Source organism: Notolepis coatsorum, assembly GCF_963971535.1.
Source record: "Notolepis coatsorum genome assembly, chromosome: 13".
Taxonomy (NCBI): Eukaryota; Metazoa; Chordata; class Actinopteri; order Aulopiformes; family Paralepididae; genus Notolepis; species Notolepis coatsorum.
The window spans coordinates 6516689-6534188 of NC_140177.1; the positions used below are offsets into that span (position 1 = coordinate 6516689).

Genomic DNA, 17500 nt, shown 5'->3' on the forward strand with positions numbered 1-17500 from the left:
AACCCAGTCGAAGGCGTATGACATGACACACGACACGACACGACACGCGCGGCTCAGCGATCGGCGAGAAAGCTATACCTCTACGACGACATGTTGTGACGTGCCGTCAGCGGCGGGCGCCCCGGGTAACGGATGGCACACGGAGGAGGCACAGAGGCGCGTTAAAAGGCCTTGAATAAACACGGCTGTCAGGCACCACCCCACAGATACGAGTGGATCCATTGTGAAGCGTCGACCTTATTCTGGGTTTCCCTCCTCCAGTGTGTTCCAGCGGGTTCCCACCAGAGAGCGGAGACGGCAGTTTTCACTATTTAATTATCGTAAAAAAAAAAATTACACCGCCACCGCAGAAGTTAACCGCGGTAACTATGTAAACTGAGAAGAATGGCTTTTAAAGTTCTTTGGACTATCCAGCCAAATGTGTTGTTGGTAGATTAGTGGTTGGTAGATTAGTGCACTAATTGAACGTAAAATAAGATATTCCATTATTGATGGAATTGATGGATTATTGGGGGGGGGGGGGGGGGGGGGGGGGGTACAGTAGGGTTATGGTAATACTAGTAGAACGACGTAAATACAGGCAATATAATTATAGTACAGTAGAAAGGTAAAAATAGGCAATGTAAACGATATAATTAATATGAATATTAATTCATATGAATATGAATATACGCATAATGAGCAAGTAGGCAGTGTGATCAGAGGTGCAGATGAGGGTCTGTATAATTATGCCCTATTAGTTATATTATACTTATATATGGTTACAATAAACAACATAATCAAAATAATACTATGAGTAAGTAAAGTATACAGTGTACACTTTACTTTAGGTACTCAGGGTTAGTAGTACAGTAGCTCAGTGATGGAATATATAAGAGTGACTATTCCACCACAGGTATCTCCTCACCTCCAACATAGACACAGTTATGGAATTCTGGACTTAATCATATCTAAGAACAACGATCTGCTCACATGAGGGTCCCAGAGACATGATCTTATCAAACGAGGGTCCGCTGCCTTACGTGTATCAATTTAGGGGTCCTTGAGATGAAAAGGTCCTAGACGTCCCAATGTTTTGTCTTTGTATCAGGCCTTCTTCCACTTTGAGTTTGTGCTCATGCACGATGGAACAATGGCTATGTCAGACTGGCCAGCGTGAGAGTTTGCGTTCCAATAACGTCAATGAAAAAAATAACGTTTGGGGTTGACTTGGCATGAAGAGATAGATAGATAGATGTTTTTATTTGTCCACTTTCATGGAAATGTGTCGTGAGATGTCAAATGTTATCACATGGCGTTTTAACATTCACCGAAATGCTTGATTGTGATTGGTCAATAGTGCTCGTCAGATTGTGCCAAGCAATAATGACCGCTGTGCGCAGCTGTTCGCAATCAAGCCCACTGACACACACTACATCTAAGCGGGGAGCAATCAAGCATTTAGATCGCAGTCATGAAAGCTGCTCAACATATGCACAGCTGCACTCAGTCATCAGACCACAGACCTGCCGGCTGCGAGCGACAGAACAGAACTGTGTCTGCATTTGATCTCGTCTTGTCGATGGTGTAAAATGCATTAGGTATATTGTTAGTAAGTTAGCCATGTAATAAGCGGGATAATGTATAGCTATACTCGATCATTGTCGCAAAATAATTGACCTTCACTACATTTAAAACACCTCTGCGAGGCGCCTCTGTATTTTAAACTCTGTGTCGGTCAATAATGTACCTTATATGCGATCAAACAAAACATGAAACCTGAACTTTGAAACTAGTGTTATCCAAGAAAGTACCTATATACATATCTCAAATGTTCTACCTACCGGCTGCTTATTGTGACTGGGTGGAGTTACTGGTGTTTGTGACCAGTGTCTGAACACCAGTGGATCCCTTATTGTGACTGAGTGGAGTTACTGGTGTTTGTGGCCAGTGTCTGAACACCAGTGGATCCCTTATTGTGACTGGGTGGAGTTACTGGTGTTTGTGACCAGTGTCTGAACACCAGTGGATCCCTTATTGTGACTGAGTGGAGTTACTGGTGTTTGTGGCCAGTGTCTGAACACCAGTGGATCCCTTATTGTGACTGGGTGGAGTTACTGGTGTTTGTGTTACGACCCTGGCTCATGGGTACGCAACCTATGTGCAAACCACACCAAAACCCGTGCTCTAACTCAAAATGCTACTATATCAAGGAACTATTAATGTAAATGTAAACTAATGTACTAATGTAACCCAACGGACACGGACTGGAAGAATGCGACAGCTCTCCCTCTAAGCACCGACCCTGCATGTGTGTTACTAGGGCTGACTTTCAAGCTCCCAGCAGGTAACCAATCAGCACTAATTGGCTAATTGGCAGCCCTCACCTGCATGTCCCGTGACACAGGAGTAATCAGGCCTGCCTGCACAGTGACACAGGAGTGATCAGCTCCTGGTACATAACACCTCCCCCACCAAACTGGTTGCCCCAGAGGCAACCACCACACAACAACCCATAAACAAAAACAAAAAAAACAACTGTGACCCATTAGTTGTCAGGGCCACTACCACAACAGCGATAGCGGGTCGGCCCCTGTCGAACACGACCACCAACCGTGTTGTATGCTCCCTTTCAACAGGCCCCTCCACCGATACCGATCTGTCAAAAATAGACTGCAAACCAAAATCAACCTGAGAACTGCGCTCAACAGAACAGAACACAGCACAACAAAAACCATAGATCACTGATACCACCACCGCGCCCATATCCATCCCACCTGGCACTGGCAGTTCAGGATACTGCAAACCGTGAACATCCAGAGTAGGATGTACCGCCTCAGGTACAGCCCCAGCGTACCGGGAACATGGCAGTACGACAGTCACAAAAACGTCTGGAACACCATCTAAAATGGCGTCACCCAAAATAACATTGTCCTGATCAAAATCAAAATGGCTGCCACTCAACAGATCAGGTCGCGAAGGCGGCTCCTGCTCCACAGGACACAGGTAACTAGGTTGACCATCACACCTAGTGCATGGCAGAGAATCAGTGTGGACATGTGGATCAATGTCAGAATCATCAACTGACATACTGGGACCATCCCTGCCCACAAGTGAAACATTAGGGACAATAGAGCTACTGTGGGAAGGCTGGCAGCCTAAGTCAGGCTTAGTAGCCTCTCCAACTAGAACGGTGTCACATGAAACAACAGCACCTCTCATAGCATCCTTCCCACACTCATCCTCCAATTCGTTCGTGGCCTCAGCCACCGTACAGGCTGGGAAGACCTTGAGACACTGCGCTGCCATATCATCTCCTGTCACATGCTTCTCCGGCACGCATGTCAACTCTGGTTTCACCACCGGGCCTAACACAAAACCACAATCAAGAGAATCATTATGCAGAGGTACATCCACAGTGTGCTTTCCAAAATTCTCAACAGGTACACATTTTAATTCAACAAAGAATGTGTCACTAAGTGTAATGTCCCAAGTCGAAGTAACAACAACATCACTTTTGTCCTTTGACATTTCCCGTGCCACAGCACACACAGGGAACACTCCTGGATGTTTCTGTGCCAGCTCATTAGGGACCTCAGAAACCACAGGAATGGGAGTTACAACCGGAGTAGCCAACACTTTGTCACCAGCCAAATCATTCCCTAGAATGAAGGACACCCCCTTTATGGGAATGTGAGAACATACCCCCACAACAACATTGCCTGATACTAAGGGAGAATTGAGCGTGACCTCATGCAAAGGTGCATCCACAAATCCACCCCCAAAGCCCCGAACAACGACACCGGAATGCAAAGAAGAGTTTTCTGAAAATGGCAAAACCCCCTCCAGAATGAGGGACTGAAAAGCACCGGTATCTCTCCAAATTGTTATAGCCTGTTTGGACTCTAGTGCATTAGTCAGGGAAACAAACCCATCCATCATAAACCTTGAGGAACCCTCGAGCTCTTTGTCCACACTTTTGATACTTCCCCCATCACCATCTAACGTTGGCATAGGCGTTCTGCATATGGTTTCTACCAGAACCACGGTTCTGACATTTTTCTGCTCAAGCACCGGGCACCCAGCAACGATATGACCAGGTTCTTTACAGTAGAAACAGATAATCCCTTCTGGGAATGCACCAGCAGAACCACCCCGCCTAGGAGGTGAAGTTAACTGACCAGCAGACACAGGTTTTGGGAAACGGCCCCCCTGAACAGGACGCCTATCCCCGGACTCAACACGGTAGTCCTCCAAAAACACGGACTTGTGTGTCAACACAAACTCATACCTTACGCTCATTTAGATGTGTGGAAACTGTATCAGGAACACATCTTTTAAACTCCTCTAGGAGAATCAACTGCCTAAGCTGCTCTCTTGACTCTGCCTTCTGAGAAGTGCACCACCTGTCAAACAGGTTCTCCTTCTCCCTTCCAAATTCAACATAAGACTGCCCCTCCGACCTGCGATAACCTCTAAAACGCTGACGATAGGCCTCGGGGACCAAGTCATAAGCCCTCAATATGGAAGCTTTGACAAGCTCATAATCAGCGCTTTGTTCAAGGGACAGAGTAGTATAGGCTTCTTGTGCCCTACCAACTAAAACACATTGCAGCAGCAGTGTCCAGGCGGTATCAGGCCACTTCAATGTGGTTGCCACCCGTTCAAAAAGGGGAAAATATCTTTCCACGTCCTTCTCAAAAAACGGAAGTACCATCCTAATATTCCTGCCTACATCAAAACCGGAACGTGACTCTGGATGCAGAGCACCCGCCTGCAAGACACCGTGCTTATAATCAAGCTCCTTTTGCGCACGCTCGTGCTCTAAGTCCTTCAAGTAACGCTCTTGTTGTAGCTGCCTCTCCTTAAGCTCACGCTCCTCTCTCCTCTCTCTCTCCTTAAGCTCACGCTCCTCTCTCCTCTCCTCACGCTCCCGCTCTAGCTGTCTTTCCTTAAACTCCAACTCCCTAATCCTCCACTCACCCTCTGCACCAAATAATAGCGGAGACACGTCAGACAAAGGAGGCTCCTCCACCCTCGCCACAAGCACCTGCTCTCTAATGAGTAACACCCTCAAAGCACTCAAGGCAGTTGGCTTCAAACGTTTCTCACTGGGAGAAAGCTCCACCTTCTAGTGCACAGCTCCAGAAGCTGTTCTTTGGAAAACCTCTCCAACATGTCATGCGAAGGGAGATCAACAAAATCCCTAATGGAAGCCATCTTTCCTGCACCAGCGCCACAACCCGTTCACTTTAGAGTCACAAAAAGCTGCCAAAAGCACCCTAGCACACACACAATCTACCTAAAGAGCCACTAAAGAACCACTGAAGACACACTACAGAACCACCGAAGAACCATAAAGAATGCCAAAGCCACTAATAATAACCATAAAGGGACGCGGTGGAAATGTGTGCTACGGAGCGCACCTTTCTAGGTCGCAAAAAATACATAAAAATAAAACACACCCACCCTAAATAGACGTGTCATACATGCAGGGTGTTAGGTGCTACCAGGTATGCTCACCAAACACTCAAACAAACAAAATAAATCCAACAAACTATTCCAAACAGGTGCGCCTTCTAACCTGATGTGACTACATATGCTTCTACGTCTAAACTGCAGTCAAAACCGGCCCACCACATGTCTACCCTAAGAAACACTAAATCAAGCCCTACCACACTACCTGTGTTTTCTGGCCGCCCTAATCTACCTACCCTTAAACTCAGAAAATAATGTCCCTATCTACATGTGGTGCCCACTAAACTATATATTTTAACAGCATAAGTAGTCACATCAAATTACAAACAAATACGGCATACTCATCTGTTTGATGAAATGGCTCAAGCCCCCACGCTACACCATATGTAACGAACACCACCCAAACCATAATACCATGACACCCCGTGTAACACAAAAAAAAAAAACACCAAACAAATTTCTAGGGGTAAAGATCCCGGACGAGCGCCCAACTGTTACGACCCTGGCTCATGGGTACGCAACCTATGTGCAAACCACACCAAAACCCGTGCTCTAACTCAAAATGCTACTATATCAAGGAACTATTAATGTAAATGTAAACTAATGTACTAATGTAACCCAACGGACACGGACTGGAAGAATGCGACAGCTCTCCCTCTAAGCACCGACCCTGCATGTGTGTTACTAGGGCTGACTTTAAAGCTCCCAGCAGGTAACCAATCAGCACTAATTGGCTAATTGGCAGCCCTCACCTGCATGCCCCGTGACACAGGAGTAATCAGGCCTGCCTGCACAGTGACACAGGAGTGATCAGCTCCTGGTACATAACAGTTTGTGACCAGTGTCTGAACACCAGTGGATCCCTTATTGTGACTGGGTGGAGTTACTGGTGTTTGTGACTAGGGATGTCCGATATTATCGTCCTACCGATATTGACAAATGTGATATCGGAAATTATCGGTATCGGTAAAAAAGCGAACATCGAACATCCCTAGTTGTGACCAGTGTCTGAACACCAGTGGATCCCAGCGAGAGGCCGGCGAATCAGACGAGAGATGGTTTAGTTTCCACTACCTGATTTGTTGTAGGGCGGATCTCTGTTCATCTTCTCAAAGCACTTGTACTGTCCGTCCAGGATCTTCCTCCTCTTGAGGGCCTCCTCCTCGGGGTTGATCATGGGGCTTCCCCTAGACTCCACCGTGGGCTCTGCCTCCACGACGACCACGAGCTCCGGGGGCGAGTTCTCGGAGTCTTTCTGTGTAATAATAATAATAGTAGTGCTGTCAATAGATTAAAAAAAATCACAATTTTCTGTAATTAATATAGATAAAAAATTGCATTTTTCTACTTAAGACCGAAGCTTGTAACAGATATTTACTTGAGTAAAATAATGAAATTAATGTAAAATCAACACAAAGAAACTATATTTAGGGCACGTTCACACCTACCCAAACAACCGAACCATGGTCCTCTTAAAAAGTTGGGACTCGGTTCGTTTAAAAGTGGACCATGGTGCGTTTGCTGTTGGTGTGAACGCAAAACGAACTTTATATAGTATCTAATCTAGAGCAAATGAGTGACAGGCGCCTAGTGGCGGCTGGCGCGGACCCAACTTGACAGCGGCAAGTGACAGCTTGCGCGCGACCCAACTCAAATGAATGACAGGCGCGCGGATAGTCTCTCTCTCTCTCTCTCTCTCTCTCTCTCTCTCTCTCTCTCTCTCTCTCTCTCTCTCTCTCTCTCTCTCTCTCTCTCTCTCTCTCTCTCTCTCCTCTGTACTCTCTGTACTCTCTAGTCGACTTGCGCCGCGCTCGTAATGACAGTATCTCTCTCTCTCATTGCGCTGTCGGCAACTGTTTACGTTTGTGAGTGCTATAGAGTGCAATAGATGAACGACTTGGCGACTGTATGTCCTTTGTTTACAAATTAGATCCGCCCCAAACAGGGTAGTGTGAACGCAGACCAAAATCAAACAATGTATCATTTTCACATTTGGTCCACCAGAAAGTCCGGACTATCCGCAGACTTTCAGGTGTGAACAGGTGTGAGCTTTCTTTGAGTTTCTCTCCAGTGAAATACAAATGTTCAACAAAACCATCAACATTGACTCAGCTAGACCTCTTTCTTATATCCGCGGCGCTAAAATTGACCCTAACCCTAACCCTAACCCTAACCCCATAGATTAATCTAGATTAATTTATTTTAATGCTTTAAATAATTTAAATTAATCTCCAAAGTTAAAGCATTCATTTTGACAGCCCTAAATAATAGCAATTCATTACATTCATAAAGCGCTCCCCACAATGTAGGGTCGACATTGCCTCCTTCACCACCACTGGTAGCACCCAACCTTGGGCTACGCAGGCTCAATGGCTGCCATACACTGGCACCCGGCACACATCACACACTACACAATGGCTGAACGGCTCAGGAGACAGGGATTGATATCAGCCAATTAAGGGGAAGGTCATGATTAGGTGGCCTTGATGTCAGAGACCTGATTGGGAATTTGGCCAGGAACGTTGGGGAGCCCCCTACTCTTTACGATAGGCATCCTGGGTTCTTTAACGACGGAGATTCAGTCAGGACCTCGGTTTAGCATCTCATCCGAAGGAGTACACACACACACACACACACACACACACACACACACATTGAACATGCACATGCACGCACGCACGCACGCACACGCACGCACACACACACACACACGCACACGCACACGCACACACACACACACACACACACACACACACACACACACACACACACACACACACACACACACACACACGCACACTGTGATTCACAGCTGTGGAATTGGAAAGATGACATCCAACTGGATCAAAAGACCAATAAATCTAAACTGTAATAAAAGTTTTCTTTTACGATTATGGTTATGACGAACATGCAGATCATTACACAGAGCGAATAAAATATTGACGATCTAACCCATTCATAATCATTATCCAGTAAAACTTTATGTGGTTTTGCCAAAGCAATTACTTTAAAGACAGCATACAGGAAACCACAACATAGTATACAACTATGACTATAACAGTGGACCCTTTTCACATGGTAAATTGAATTAAACATTTTTATAAATGGGTGTCCTCTTCGATTTTATGTGCGGGAGTGATCCAGCAGTGCAGCCGTGCGATTGACTATAGAGACCTTTTTAGTTTTTTTTCATCACCTTTATATAACATTATAGGTAAAACTCTAAACCCTTGGAAAACCTGTAGGCAGTGACTCCGGGGACGTTTTGGGCGAGATCGCTCGCGCGGACAGATCGCCGGAGGCCGGTGTGCTTTTTCACCCAGAGACCCGTCGCTGGAGATTTCCAAAACCTCCCCAAAAAAAGTGCACGTATCCCGGAGAGCTTGCGTCATCGCTTGCAAACGGTAAAAAGGCCCATGGTCACTCAGTGTTGGCTCACTGGCACAGCTACACGCAGCAGACGACACTATAGGGCTCTACCGAATAGTTAGAATGTCCGAAGCTTCATTCATAACGTTAACATTCAAATTCTAAATCAACATTTTAATTATATAATTGTTTTGTATATATTTGTATATTTTTGTTTAAACAAAAATCTGTTTAAACCAATGGGTTTTTCTTCACAGTTGCAGATAAAGATTAGCCTACACACTAATATTATAGTATTATACTATTATAGTATATGACTCTTCATACATTTTTTTATAAAACATTTATCATAAATGATAAATCCGCTTGGCGCTTGGCGCTCCATCGAGACGTCACCACCACTTTCGTACCAACCGTGCTCTTATTGGATTATTAATTTTGTGTTGACGAAACTGATGAGTTATATTCATTACAGAAAGTTTATTTAATAAAAAAATACTAATTTAATCAGATTAATCACTTTATTCAAATTGAGGATTTTGTTTGAGGATCATTTTATTTAAAACATATATATATATTTATGATTATGTCATAAAAAATGACGACAGACAATCGAAGCTTCATTCGAAAACTTCAATAGAAACTTCGAATGTAAGGCGGCTGGGTGGCGCAGCGGACTAAGCGCTCGTCACCAACGCAAGAGTCACTGGTATCGAATCCAGCTGTCAGCGTTGCCTCCGGCTTAGCTGGCCGTCATACTGGCTCAATTGGCAGAGTCAGCGGGAGGGAAGCCGGTGAGGGTGGGTCCTGGTCGTTGTAAACAGCGGATCTTACAGTTCGGTCGGGGCGCCTGCACAGCGAGGGAAGGATCTGGGAGAGGTAGTGTGACCTTCCACACGTTACACTCCCCCAGTGAGAGTCCACGCTGCCAGGTGAAAAGAAGCGGTGGGCTGGGTACACATGTGTCGGAGGAAGCATGTGATAGTCTCCGCCCTCCCAGACCGACGGTAGGGGGTAGAGTGCGCAACGACCAGGAAGGGGATTGGGAATTGGCATAACGACTAACATTGGGATGGAAGAAAAATGGAAAAAGAAGGGGGAAAAAGATAATATTAATAAAAAATAAAAAGCTTTGAATGTAAAAAAAATTACATTCGGTACAGCACTACTACACTACTACCGCTGCCACAGCTACAGCCAGCAGACTACACTACTACCACTGTCACAGCTACACCCAGCAGACTACACTACTACCACTGTCACAGCTACACCCAGCAGACTACACTACTACCACTGTCACTCACAGCTACAGCCAGCAGACTACACTACTACCACTGTCACTCACAGCTACAGTCAGCAGACTACACTACTACCACTGTCACTCACAGCTACAGTCAGCAGACTACACTACTACCGCTGTCACAGCTACACCCAGCAGACTACACTACTACCACTGTCACAGCTACAGTCAGCAGACTACACTACTACCACTGTCACAGCTACAGCCAGCAGACTACACTACTACCGCTGTCACAGCTACAGTCAGCAGACTACACTACTACACTACTGTCACAGCTACAGCCAGCAGACTACACTACTACCACTGTCACAGCTACACTCAGCAGACTACACTACTACAGCTGTCACTCACAGCTACAGCCAGCAGACTACACTACTACCACTGTCACTCACAGCTACAGTCAGCAGACTACACTACTACCACTGTCACTCACAGCTACAGTCAGCAGACTACACTACTACCACTGTCACAGCTACACCCAGCAGACTACACTACTACCGCTGTCACAGCTACAGCCAGCAGACTACACTACTACCACTGTCACTCACAGCTACAGCCAGCAGACTACACTACTACCGCTGTCACAGCTACAGTCAGCAGACTACACTACTACACTACTGTCACAGCTACAGCCAGCAGACTACACTACTACCACTGTCACAGCTACACTCAGCAGACTACACTACTACAGCTGTCACAGCTACAGCCAGCAGACTACACTACTACCGCTGTCACAGCTACAGTCAGCAGACTACACTACTACCGCTGTCACCGCTACAGTCAGCAGACTACACTACTACCACTGTCACCGCTACAGTCAGCAGACTACACTACTACCACTGTCACAGCTACAGTCAGCAGACTGCACTACTACCACTGTCACAGCTACACCCAGCAGACTACACTACTACCGCTGTCACTCACAGCTACAGCCAGCAGACTACACTACTACCACTGTCACAGCTACAGCCAGCAGACTACACTACTACCACTGTCACTCACAGCTACAGCCAGCAGACTACACTACTACCACTGTCACAGCTACAGCCAGCAGACTACACTACTACCACTGTCACTCACAGCTACAGCCAGCAGACTACACTACTACCACTGTCACAGCTACACTCAGCAGACTACACTACTACAGCTGTCACTCACAGCTACAGCCAGCAGACTACACTACTACCACTGTCACTCACAGCTACAGTCAGCAGACTACACTACTACCACTGTCACTCACAGCTACAGTCAGCAGACTACACTACTACCACTGTCACAGCTACACCCAGCAGACTACACTACTACCGCTGTCACAGCTACAGCCAGCAGACTACACTACTACCACTGTCACTCACAGCTACAGCCAGCAGACTACACTACTACCGCTGTCACAGCTACAGTCAGCAGACTACACTACTACACTACTGTCACAGCTACAGCCAGCAGACTACACTACTACCACTGTCACAGCTACACTCAGCAGACTACACTACTACAGCTGTCACAGCTACAGCCAGCAGACTACACTACTACCGCTGTCACAGCTACAGTCAGCAGACTACACTACTACCGCTGTCACCGCTACAGTCAGCAGACTACACTACTACCACTGTCACCGCTACAGTCAGCAGACTACACTACTACCACTGTCACAGCTACAGTCAGCAGACTGCACTACTACCACTGTCACAGCTACACCCAGCAGACTACACTACTACCGCTGTCACTCACAGCTACAGCCAGCAGACTACACTACTACCACTGTCACAGCTACAGCCAGCAGACTACACTACTACCACTGTCACTCACAGCTACAGCCAGCAGACTACACTACTACCACTGTCACAGCTACAGCCAGCAGACTACACTACTACCGCTGTCACAGCTACAGTCAGCAGACTACACTACTACACTACTGTCACAGCTACACCCAGCAGACTACACTACTACCACTGTCACAGCTACACTCAGCAGACTACACTACTACAGCTGTCACTCACAGCTACAGCCAGCAGACTACACTACTACCACTGTCACTCACAGCTACAGTCAGCAGACTACACTACTACCACTGTCACTCACAGCTACAGTCAGCAGACTACACTACTACCGCTGTCACAGCTACACCCAGCAGACTACACTACTACCACTGTCACAGCTACAGCCAGCAGACTACACTACTACCACTGTCACAGCTACAGCCAGCAGACTACACTACTACCACTGTCACAGCTACACTCAGCAGACTACACTACTACAGCTGTCACAGCTACAGCCAGCAGACTACACTACTACCGCTGTCACAGCTACAGTCAGCAGACTACACTACTACCGCTGTCACCGCTACAGTCAGCAAACTACACTACTACCACTGTCACCGCTACAGTCAGCAGACTACACTACTACCACTGTCACAGCTACAGTCAGCAGACTGCACTACTACCACTGTCACAGCTACACCCAGCAGACTACACTACTACCGCTGTCACTCACAGCTACAGCCAGCAGACTACACTACTACCACTGTCACAGCTACAGCCAGCAGACTACACTACTACCACTGTCACTCACAGCTACAGCCAGCAGACTACACTACTACCACTGTCACAGCTACACCCAGCAGACTACACTACTACCACTGTCACAGCTACAGCCAGCAGACTACACTACTACCACTGTCACAGCTACAGCCAGCAGACTACACTACTACCACTGTCACTCACAGCTACAGCCAGCAGACTACACTACTACCACTGTCACAGCTACAGCCAGCAGACTACACTACTACCACTGTCACTCACAGCTACAGCCAGCAGACTACACTACTACCACTGTCACAGCTACACCCAGCAGACTACACTACTACCACTGTCACAGCTACAGCCAGCAGACTACACTACTACCACTGTCACAGCTACAGTCAGCAGACTACACTACTACCACTGTCACAGCTACACCCAGCAGACTACACTACTACCACTGTCACTCACAGCTACAGCCAGCAGACTACACTACTATATTTACATTGTGTCATTTAGCTGAACGCTTTTATCCAAAGCGACTTACACGTTTTGTACAATAAGTCAGCAGGAAGGGTACAACTCTATCAGCCGAGTAACAATGTTCATCAAAGTGTTGAGTGCTACAGTGTAGGTTAGTATATTAGGATGACAGTGCATGACAGTAAGGTTAGTTGGGGTTAGATCCCCCCCCCCCCCCCCCCTTAATTTCAGATATTGATTGAAGAAGTGTGTCTTTAGTCGACGGCGGAAGATTGGACGGGTTTCGGCCGTCCTAACTGTGGTGGGCAGTTCGTTCCCCTATTGTGGGGCACTACTGCTGTTAGCTGCAGCTGAAAAAGTCCCCATAAGGCCCATGGCGGACCCTGTGATGGATTAGCTACTGTACCTCATCTATAATCCATTATTAGCGTTGGCTGCTCCTGAGTGTCATCCGGAGCGGGCTCTAGTCCCCGCTCCACCGCCTCTAACAGCCGTAGCCTTGAACGTGTGGCTTCTTCTGCCTCCGCGTTCGCTCGTTAATCACGGGGGAAACAATCAATCATCAATTACCTTTAATTTGTCCTTGGGGGGCCGCAGACAGTCGGACCTGCTCTTATTAATGGACGGGCTCGGGATCCAATTGCCCCATTCATCACAATATTTTGTCACTTTTCCTGAAAGAAAGAAAGAAAAAGAAAATGTCCAATGGTAATCGTTATCGATGTAATCTCGTAACGAGTCGCGGCCCGCAATGTTCGCCGGCGAGGAGGGTTGGGTTCCGCTGCGGCGGCGAAGCGCTGGGAGATGTATTTGGGCAACAAAGGGGTGTAAAGTACTTGAGTAATTGTACTTCGTTACAATACTTAAGTACCGTTTTGGGGGATTTGTACTTTACTCGAGTATTATTAGGTTTGTATACTTGTACTTTTACTCAATTACATTTCAGAGAAAAAAAAAAAAAACACTTTTTACTCCTTACATTTAAAATGCAGACCTACAAAGTACAAAGTGCGGGGGCTGAGGGAGACGCTGCTTCCTCCTGAGGGCAGTGGCCCGAGCCGCGGGAACACCGTCTGAAGGCTGGATTTTTGGAATTACACCTTATATCACAGGAACCTGTATAAGCACGGGGTGGATCTTTGTGGCGCTACTGTATATGATCGACCCTAGTCACCTTTTACCTTTTCCAATTCGCCCGGAGAAGATTGGACCATCGGTCTGGGTGTGTGCCTGAGCGCTGGTTAATAAAATAGTCTCAAAAGTGTAAAAGGGAACACCACCTTTTCCTCGACTTGCAATGCAGCGTAGCCCATACTGTATGTCAACCTATGATGTACAGCAGGACAATGTTCTGTGCTTTTCCTTAAGATCCATTTATATTTATATTTCGGAGATACTTCGTATCTTGTATTGGTGTATTTTTCACCATTTCTTGAAATTATACTTTTGAACATTGTGTTTCTTATGTGGTTGGCACCAGGGACGCACCAATACTAATGCTGCACGTTTTAATCTTAAGTCCCCTGTACTGGTCCCCAATAGGCTAAAGGAGTTTTTTCCCCTAACTTTTAAACAAACACTCACTTTAGAGATTTGCACTACATTCATACCTCATTTGAAATTGCACCTTACCTCAAAGTTGTGTACCTCATTTTATGCATTGTACCTCACTGTTTACTCATGTTTACTACTTTAGATTGTATATTGCACTGTATATTGTATATATATATATATATATTTTTTTTTACTTACTTTCTTACTTACTTTTTTTATGTATGAAGCACACGCTCGGGGGCTCATACATAACCAATCATTTCACCGTAAAGTACCTGTATTGTATTGTGATATTTAATAAACAAACTTGAAACTTGAAACTTGCGTCGTCCTCTGGGGACAGTGCAGCCTACTATCTGGTGTCTTTACAGTCTTTATATTTGGTGTCATAGTGTCTTTATACCTGTATCACCCCCAGGTGTGTTTACTTTTGACCTGTGTAGCACTTTGAGATTTTCACAAATATAAAGTGCGGTACAAATTGAATCTATTATTATTATTGTTATTATTATTGTTATTATTATTATTATTATTATTATTATTATTATTATTATTATTATTATTATTATTATTATTATTATTATTATTATTATTATTATTATTATTATTATTATTATTATTATTATTATTATTATTATTATTATTATTATTATTATTATTATTATTATTATTATTATTATTATTATTATTATTATTATTATTATTATTATTATTATTATTATTATTATTATTATTATTACTATGCCTCACCGGAGGGCTCCTGGCCGGGTCGATCCGGACAGTCCTGTGTGGCGTACATCCCGACCGGGGTCTCGTCCCAACACAGCAGCCCGTCCCACATGCTCCCACAGTAGCCACCTGCATGGGGGAGACGAGAAGGTGGTTATCACAAAAAAAAAGCACTCCGTCTCCGTCTCCGCCACGGCGCCACAGACTCACTCGGTCTGCCGGGGCGGGCGCTTCGCTGCTGGGTCCCCGCCGGCCGCGCTGCTCGCTTTTTTAGCATCGCGGTCAAGGAGATAAGGGCACGACGCACTCGAAACAGCTCAGCGTCAGGCTGGAGTGGTGGAGGCGCGGTGGAGCCTGGACGCTAAAGAGGGCCCTCTTCTCACGCCGCAAACAGCTGCCCTGCGCCCCGGTGTTTATCCGGAACAGCTCAATCTTGCAGTCAGCCGGAGGCTCGTTGAGGCGTGTGATGAACCCGACTCTGGGCCACTGAGGAGGAACTGGTTCGCTCAAAAGAAACGGTCCGCCTGGAGGCACTTAATCTGTCCCAGTGCTCTCCAGAAACTCACCGCGGACGGTACAAAGTCTCCTTTCCCCCCCTGAATAGTCAGGTTTTCTAATTACGACGAACTAATGCCCAACACCTGGATCGTTTCGCTGATTTTGCCAGGTGTAGGGGGCGTTATTATGTGCGTGCGCCTTGTTGATCCGAAGCGTGTGGGTGTCACGGAAAAGGAGAGCTGGTGAACAAACGATTCACTATTTCTGGGAAGAGGAGGCCGCACGACAAGATAATAACGCCCAACACCTGGGTCGTGTTTTGCTGATTTTGCCAGGTGTTGGGCATTATCTCGCCGCAGAGTGCGTGCGCCTCGTTGATCCGAAGCGTGTGGTCGTGGCGTGGCCTCCTTTTCCGAGAAATAGTGAACTGTTTGTCTATAATACCAGCTCTGCGTCTTTCATGACCACCACACGCGCATCTGATCGACTAGGTGCACGCACTCTGCGACAAGACAATGGACTACACCTGGGCGAAAGCAGCGAAAACATTTGGGCATTCTTTCGACACAGTGCGCGTGGCGGCGTGTGGCAAGTTGAGTTGTTATACAATTAGAAAGTAGGCCTTGGACTGTCTGTGGTGAGTTTGTGGAGAAGATTGGACTAGTTTAAGTGCGTCCAGGTGGGGTCGTTACTAGCGTCGAGTGACTCACTCTGTCCCTGTAGCAGCACCGAGGCAGGTTTCACACACGGCCACAGTGAAGCCCGCTCACTAAAGAAGGCCTGCGCGCCCCAGACCTTTGTGCTGCCCGTATCTGGAACAGCTAAATGTGTCAGTCGGCTCCCGGGGCCGACCTCCGTCTCCTCGACTACACTGTGAAACCTCATTTATTGAGAATCCTTTGTGGAAACAAGGTTACCTCAAGCTATTTACAGTAAGTATTGCAAACTTAATTGTGTTAGGTATGCGGCGCCCTATGAGATTTCACCACTCGTGCGGTGTTTCTCTTTATTCTGAGCTCTGTCAGACCGCCGTCGGAGCGCGACGTTAGCTAATCACGCTCTAATCGTTGGCAGCATGCGATACCCCCGTGCGCGCCCTGGTGGTAGAAGCTCCGCCTCTTGGGAATTGTAGTTTTTTACTGACTGGAGTACAGCAAGGCATACAAATGGAAGCCATACTTGTTATAGAATACAAAAAAAAGGGTGGAACTCAGTGAATTTGGACAATATAGAAAAAGACAGAGTTGTCAACCAACTATATAATTATATAAATATATATATAATATGTTTCATTACGTAAATATTTTGAGGTAACCTGTTTCCACAAAGGTTTTGAGTGTTTTTAACTTGTAGGTTGTACAGTGTAGGTACTATGCTCCACTGAGGCTAAGTCGACTACAGGCGAAAGTGGCCCGAATCTGATTTCTTCCACTCATTATGTGACTCAGATCAGATTTCTTCATGACAGTGTGAACAGCACAAATCACACAGAATCTGATCTTTTCAATTCTGATTTGAGCCACTTTCACATGTGCTCCTAAATCAGATACAGCTGGTCACAATTCTGGCAGGAGTCACTGAGTGGATACAG

At 46.2% G+C, this 17500-nt stretch overlaps 1 protein-coding gene across 1 annotated transcript in view; it reads right to left on the minus strand.

Moving 5' to 3' along the window:
* calcr (calcitonin receptor) overlaps window positions 1–17500 on the minus strand; it is a 133600-nt gene that overhangs the window by 76571 nt on the left and 39529 nt on the right. Inside the window, 3 exon segments of the mRNA XM_084327487.1 lie at window positions 6532–6712; window positions 13699–13802; window positions 15433–15540. Of these exon segments, the coding sequence (XP_084183613.1) occupies window positions 6532–6712; window positions 13699–13802; window positions 15433–15540 (393 nt within the window).